The 8,458-nt window shown below is 31.3% G+C and overlaps 1 protein-coding gene across 1 annotated transcript; it reads left to right on the forward strand.

Annotated features, from left to right (window-relative positions):
• The first annotated feature begins 6,788 nt into the window (after nt 1-6,788).
• Nucleotides 6,789-8,316, forward strand: LOC123293662 (testis-specific serine/threonine-protein kinase 2). The gene has a single exon (XM_044874542.1). It carries the CDS (start codon nt 7,019-7,021, stop codon nt 8,159-8,161), a length of 1,143 nt encoding a protein of 380 aa, XP_044730477.1. The 5' UTR covers nt 6,789-7,018; the 3' UTR covers nt 8,162-8,316.
• Nucleotides 8,317-8,458: the final 142 nt, after the last annotated feature.

Consider the following 8,458-nt stretch of genomic DNA (forward strand, 5'->3'; position numbering starts at 1 on the left):
TAGTAGGTTTCATTACTTACAACTTTCGGTTAAAATTTTAGCGAAATCCGTTACATAGTTCGGCCAAAATTTCCAATTTAGTAAATTGTTTAAAATGGCTGCCATTTTATGCCATTTTGTCCTACGAGGTTAAATTTTTTTTTTAATTGTAGCATTTTTTATTATCTTTCGATTTTATAATAAGTGGCTTACCCGTAAAATGACTCCTTGATCCATATTTTTGCGAAAAACGGAAAATTTAACACTTTCTGGAAATAATTGTTTGGGGGGTGTATGGACTGGCTTTGGGGGGTGTTTTTTGCTTTGGCTTCAGAAAACTATTTTTAAAAGAGGTCTGTATGGTTTAAACCATATTTTTTAAGTTTTAACCCTCGCATTTTACGGGTAAGCCACTTATTATAAAATCGAAAGATAATAAAAAATGCTACAATTAAAAAAAAAATTTAACCTCGTAGGACAAAATGGCATAAAATGGCAGCCATTTTAAACAATTTACTAAATTGAAAATTTTGGCCGAACTATGTAACGGATTTCACTAAAATTTTAACCGAAAGTTGTAAGTAATGAAACCTACTATTGATATTAGTTTCATTAAAATCAATCAAATATTTTTCAAGTTACAGTCAAATGAACTGTTTTACCATATGTATGTATACATATATATATAACTGGGAGGGGAAGGGACGAAACCCCACCAAAAAAATATGAGGAGTAGTTCTTAACATTGACTACAAACCTAAAAAATTTGGATATCCACCGATATCCCTTTTTGCGAATATAAAATAAAAATGATAAAATTTCTGAAAAAAATTCCATTTTTGACGCCATTTTGTTTTTTAAACATGTTGCACCACTCCGGGAAAGTAAAAAATTTCAAAAAATACTTATTTTGATGTGAAAAGAAAAACCCCAAAGTTTCGCTGCTCGAACTTTTAATCCATACACAAGGCGTAATTTCACTCTACTAAAATGCTTGTATTTAGTTATTGCCACTAAATAAAACTAGGATAAAATTCACTGTAAGTATAGTTTTTATTTTATCTTGTAAGTTAGTGCCATTTTTTCTGTAAAACTAATTGTTAAAAAAATTAAAAGAAATATTTTTAATAATTGATTTCATGAATTTGAATTCCAGATTTTGATTTTGTTTAAAGAACGAGTGTCTTCTAAGCTACACCTCTCTGACGAAATACAATAATTAATATTGAAGTGTTTTAGGTAGTTATAGAAAGTTATTTATCTAATCATCTATGCCCGTGTGATAAAAACTACTTATAGCACTCATTTTGTGCGTGGGTTTAATATCGTAAGCATTTTCATTACCACTGATTTTGCCTTACTTTGTGTATCTTAAGCGATCCATGAAAAAGATGTGTATTTGATGTAAATATTTTAATGAAAGTTTAAATGAATTAAAGTAATTAATGGAGTAGAATAATAAAATTTAATTAAAAAAAATGTATTTTTAAAATCAGTATTACATTTTTTATTTAATTTAATTAAGGAAATTGCTTAATTTCCACGTATGGAAGTACCTACAAGGATTACGATGTATCTACAGTCAAAATCGCTTATAACAACGAAAATGCACGTATTTTACCATTCTAAGGGTTATAACTATAACAATTAAATGCGAGGACTGCCTTACTGCAAATTAAAATTATTAGCAAATGGATATTAAATAGTGCTAATTTATAAAAAGAGTATTTTTTCTCACAAAAATGCAACCCGCTAATATATTTGTGAATTTTTTTTAAACAGTTTATTTCAAACGCTGGAGAGAGTGGGTTCCCATATCAAGTTCCTACCCGATTTCAAAAAAAAAAAAGCATAGATCCAGGGCTGACATAACCTTAATAACCTTAAAACCTTTTTTTTTTATTACAAATATGATATTGTTCTCTTTATTTTGTCTACATGTTTTTTTTGTTTTTCAAAGTTTTTGTTAGTTTTGTACAGGGTGTGTAAAATGGAGGTCCGTAACTTTCAGGATTGTTTTCAACAAAAAAAATACAAAAATTTCATATTAACAAGGGTCCGTAATCGACCCCCTTTCTTCGAAAACCCAACAGATTTAACACAATTCTCAAACGGTGCTCAAAGTTTCTAACGTCTATAACTCCAAAAAAGTCGTTTTCAGATTCACGTTAATATGTAGTATTTTATGAACGTATAGTAACTTCTTGTAGTATTTTAATATGTCAAAAATGTGCTCCTTCACATATTTAAAGACAAGGTTGTCCATGAGAGGCACACTTAGGCCATAGAGCCCATTGTGATACCATATATCCACACTTGCGTGGTGGATCTGTGAATCGCTACTGGACTGCCATATTTTAACTTAAAGTGCGAAATTTTTATACATGCATCAAAAAATCTCCTAAAATTCACCAGCTATACAAGTTTGAGCTAAGCCATAATAAAAAAACCTAACATTTCTTATTTAAAACATTTTTTCGAAAATCAAATTAAATTTTTTGGATTTTGATGGCGTCATAAAGTTAAAAAATTCGATTTTTTTTATAACACAGGCTAATTTGATCTGATTTCATTAGAATCTTTTTTGAAACCCATCAATTTTGGGTCATTCTTTTCAGCTGTGATGTCAGTTTTTTGCTAGCTATCACATATACGATAAATTCCGAAACCAAGACTCCTCATTCTTGAAACCTATTAGAGCTAAGTTGATGATCATCACAAATATGATCCAAATTTAGTAGGATTACATATTTGGTTAATCAAAATTTAATAAAATTTAAATGTGATAAAGCAAATTTAAATTTTTTGGATTCTGATGACGTCATAAAGTTAAAAAATTCTTATTTTTGGACAACACAGGCAAATTTGATACGATCTTATAAGAACTTTTTTTGAAATCCACTAATTTTGGGTCATTATTTTCAGCTGTGATGTCAGTTTTTTTTGGCTGTCACTTACTTGATAGATTCCGGGACCAGGACTCGACTACATTCTTAAAAGGTACACTACTTCCATCTTTTTTTTGCGGTTACATGGAGCTGAGTGTCCTGGTATAGTGTCCATGTTATCCTCCATTCAAAAGCTTTTAAGAGATTGTTGGATGTATCGATTAATATGACACACCTTGTACACCTTGTATTTAACTATAAATTATAATTATAAAATATGATAAATATGAGAGATGAATGAATGAATTTAGAATTTTGAAGTTAAGAAGGTAATAGGTAACGGTAAGTGAAAGTACTACACAAATAAAAACATATAACAAACATCTTTTGTTTAGTTTTGTAGTCATATGACTTGTGATTACATTAAAAACATCCTCATTTCAATTATACGTAGCATAAATCACATGATTAACAAACATTCGTCTTTTATATATCGATTGCATAGCATCGTTGTAGTTGTCTCGTAAAATATAATTTATATTCATTACTAGCCCGCGTGCAATCACGTTACCCACCTGCGCTTATAGCTAGACATCTGTCATGCCAATCTTTCTCTTCATGCCAATCACTTACTCTGAACCGAAAAGTTCTGGGCTCAAGTGCTGACAACGGTATACCTACAGTGGCAACCAAGATATCGACCGTAGTTGTTAGATCGACGACTGTTTTTTCTTCGAACGATTTCTAAGATTTTCGTCTAAAGCCTCCCATTGGATTTTTAGTAAATTTTAATAAAACTTGTTGTAACATTTTTATAGGACCCAAACCCGTGCACAAGGGAGGGGTTTTGGGGGTCAAAACCCCTCCCATTGAGAATCTGTCCACATTAATTTTGAACTAACAATATAGTCCTGTAAAAGCACCCATTTAAGAGACGCATTTCCACTGATGAATCAGATATTCGTACATATTTTGACCTCGAAACATTCTTTGACTTTATCTTTGAGTCGAGTAGTTGCTTGAAAGAAGAGGAAACGTTGGAGAAGAGTTCAGGGAAATTTTCAAAATCATGAGTGATATATACGATGAATACGACATAGAAGTGCGCGTCATAACAGACTCAACCCTCGAATATACAGACTGATTCAGTTGAAGATTATACAAAGCAATTAATTTTAATCAATGGACCCAAACATCTTCTAAAACACCTATACTACAAAAAAATTATTCAGATTAAACTGAGACATCATATTCTAGCGTCAGATTTGATCTGCGTCTTCTGGATCCCTTAATAGTTAACTCAGATCCTTAACAGTAGGAAATAGCACTTTAAATTAGAAAATTGAAACTCATAAAAGAACTATAATTTATTTTTTTTAACATTTTTTCGAAAATCGTTAGCTTTCGGAAGAAATTCGACTTAAAAATATCTTATTATATATGCATTTAATCAAAAGAAAACACGCTAACTACGGAAAAATACTTTAGCCAAAAGTAGGCAAGGGCAATAGAGATTACCAATAAGCTTTAATCGTATTTTCTTTCGATTAAATGCAATAATGGCATATTTTAAAGTCGCATTTCCTCCGAATGCTAACGATTTTCGAAAAAATGTTTTAAATAAAAAATGTTAGTATTTTTTATGAGGTTTAATTTTCTAATTTAAAGTGTTATTGTATCTCCTACTATTAAGGATCTGAGTTAACTATTAAAGGATCGAGAAGACGTAGATCAAATCTGACTAGAATATGATGCCTCACTTTAATTTGAATAATTTTTCTACGAAACATGTTTTTGTAGTGTAAGTATTTTAGAAGATATTTGGGTCTATCGATTAAAATGGGTTATCCTGTATAAAGAATTATGAATCATCGGTATATTTTATAAAATTTAGCGTCTCTATCTCAATACAATTTTGATAAAAACTCTTGCTCGACTTTTTGAACTAGAATATTCAATTTTTCTCGATGATTCCCATCTGAGTAGGCGGAAGTTCAATTTTAATGAAAACGCATTACCGGACGGGATACCAAAAATTCACTCGAAGCACTCGATATTTTCAATAAAGATGCGTTTCCGAATGTCTACTAAATGCTTTGCGTTTTAGCAGTTTTGTCTGTCACAACAACGACGAATGAACGTTTCTTTTCAACTTTGCGTCGTCTCAAAACAAACCTTAGATCGACAATGCCTGAAAAATCGGCTAAACGGTCTAGTCCTCGTTCAATATACATTGCGTTGGTCAATGCACACAGTGTTTTGGAAAAATTTTTTTCTGTACCTTGCAGAATTAACTTATTGAAAAACAGTGACTGAATATCGCATTTTGTCCTTATTAAGTGTTCTTACTCGAAAATAATTATTTGTTTTTATTGACTTTATGACCTAACATGGCAAACAAAAGTTTAAACCCCTACCTTGGATAATTCTTGCGCACGGGCCTGATAAGACCCCAAGGAACATTCTGCCAACTTAACCTACTCAGAAAAGAGCATAGGGTCCCAGCGGGGGGCATATGTAGTTTTAAGCTTTTTTTGAAATGCTTATTTTGGCTTAAAATTGTCATTTTGTAAGCATATTTGTTCGTTGAATACGAATCCGATGTCAGATTACATGATTTCTGTCACGTATTCCAAAAATCGTGCCATTTTTTACCCGAAATTCCACTTTTACCACAAAAACGGAAAATTAAGTGAGAGAGGTGGTTTAGTCATACAAGAAAACGTGACAATCGATGTTCGCTGTTAATTGCATTTAAATTTTTGTCTTAGTTTGTTGGTTTTTGTAAATGGGAGTCTGGAAATTGTGAAGTTATAATTGCAGGGGGTTGCAGAAAATCTGACAAAGCGTTATAAAGTGGAAAAAGGGTAAAAACATGAAATTTTACATGTCATAATTTAATGGATAAATCTAAGGATTTGGTAACAATATTTTTCTGTTATTGTAACAGTGGTGAGTTTAAAAAAGATGAATGTTTTGAATGTATACTTATAGGCAATATAACTTACACATATGGACTAAAAGTTACATAAAATTATTTTGTACCGTTTCGACCAAGTTAATATGTAGCAGAATCGCGGTAATTCGACATACGTTTTACAAGAAATTGTCGGGTGATTTTTTTAGCGCATAAACTTACAATTCGACACACTAGTCAAAAAGAATATGGTTTATATTTACGCAAATGAGTTTAAAAGAGCTGAATGTTTTGAATGCATACGAATAGGCAATTTAGTTACACGTATGGTCTAAAAGTTACATACAATTCTTTTGTGGAATATTTCGGCAAAGTATTTGGGAATATTGTTTGAAAGAGGCATATTATAAACTAATCTCGTCGAAAATATGCAATCAATATAATTACAATCTATGATCTAAATCGATTAAACTCAAAGAAACACAAACAAAATCCGAAAATCTATCAAGAATTTGAATTTTTTTCAAATATATTGTTAAATATTTATCGAGTTTCATAATATGGAGCAGATTAAAAATTCATTTAAGTTTGAATTTTAGTATCAAATTCCTAGATCATTGCATTTTTAATTAAAAATTAATTGCTTATACTAATAATAAAATTCATCAGTTAAATAAAAACTTTTAATTTTCTTTGGAAAAAAAATAACTAAAAAACTAAGAGTAAAACTAGTATTATCAGAAAGGTGTATTCTGGTGAGCATATGAATCGGTGTATTCATAAACCATATTATAGCACGCTGAAGATGATTTCTGAAAGTTTACCGAAAGTTTCTTTTGGTTTCTGTCATTGCTAGGCTTATTTTATAGAAATCTACATTAATGTCAAAAAAATAATTTTTTTTTAGATCAACGTTACTAATGGAAACAAAAACAGGTTTTGTTTATGATCCTAAATTTTAGACTTTTGGGGGCTCAAAAATTTTCTGTGTTTTTTAAGTATTCCATAAGGTTTTGAGTGAATTTCTGTGTAATCCTTATGTGAGTGTTTTTAATACAATCATTATCAAGTTTGGATCAAATAATTAATTGTAAGTTTGACATAAACTTTGTATCGACTGTCTATGTCTCCCAAATGTTTCATTTGATATCTTTTTTGGGACATGATCAGTCCTTTTTCTATATTACCCAATGAAAGGACATCTGTCACCTATCATTGGTGACAATTTACTTAAATGGCTACTCGCCTTAGTCCCCGCAACTCTGAGGTAAACGCTTTAGAGCAGCGGGGATATCTAATTGGAAAAAAAATTGGCCAAGGATCTTATGCTACTGTTCACCTAGCAGACTATGTGGACGGACCGGGACCTAAGAAAATGCGCCTTGCGTGCAAAATATTTGATAAAGAAAAAGCACCACGAGATTTTCTAGATAAATTCTTTCCACGTGAATTAGAAATTTTAACGAAAATTGAAAATCCACATATAATACAAGTACACAGTATACTTCAACGAGGACCACGTGTTTTTATTTTTATGCGTTATGCTGATAATGGAGATCTTTTGGACTTTGTAAAACGTAATGGAGCTGTACCAGAACAACAAGCTAAATTGTGGTTCCGGCAAATGGCAAGTGGCTTACAATATTTACATAGCAAACACATTGCACATCGTGATTTAAAATGCGAAAATATATTATTATCTCGTCGTTTCAATGTTAAATTAGCTGATTTTGGATTTGCTAGATTTTGTATTGATATTGAAGGCAGGCGAGTACTTAGTCAAACGTATTGTGGATCAGCAGCATATGCTGCACCTGAAGTGGTTAGTGGGACACCATACAATCCGAAGTTATCGGATGTATGGTCATTGGGAATCATTTTATTTATAATGCTAAATGCTTCCATGCCTTTCGATGATTCGAACTTACGTAAACTTTTGAAAGATCAAATGACAAGAAACTGGGTGTTTCGATCACGAGTAAGAGACTCTGTGACATCACAAGCAAAATCAATTGTAAGGCATATTTTGGAGCCCGATATTACTTTACGTTTAACATTGGATCGTGTTATAACACATGATTGGGTAAAACAACGAAAAGAAAAAGGATCGAGTTTAATTGGTCGATTAGTACACTCCGCACCACCAATACATCCTTCAGGGCATTCGAATGGACAAACAGGAGGATCAAGTCGTTTACCACCATTTCATGATACCGGAGCAGAAGCAGATGGTCCACCTATGCACGGTTCAATAATACAACATGCTGCAAATCGTCCTAATATTGGTGCAAAATTACAACCAGGAGATCATTTTAAGGTGCCAGAATCAAAGAAAAGTGAAACAACAATACCCGCCCTCCCAGTCGAAAAATTATAAATTTTTGTTTGTTTTTGGTTACGAAAAATATTTTTATATGCTTTTAAATGTAAATTTTTATAACTTTTTTAAACTCTCATTTTTCTACAAAATTTTATATATGATTTTTCTTACTATACATGGTTAATTGCATACTAAATAAACTATTAATCTTTGTTTTACCTATTTTATTCAATAAATTATTTGAATTGTACCGCTTTTAATTACGACAAATAAATTTCACACGAATAAATACGAACATAATGTGTTCAACGATTGATGACGAAAATATACGATTGTATAGTGTACTAAATGACG

Source organism: Chrysoperla carnea, chromosome 2 (assembly GCF_905475395.1).
Source record: "Chrysoperla carnea chromosome 2, inChrCarn1.1, whole genome shotgun sequence".
Classification (NCBI taxonomy): Eukaryota; Metazoa; Arthropoda; class Insecta; order Neuroptera; family Chrysopidae; genus Chrysoperla; species Chrysoperla carnea.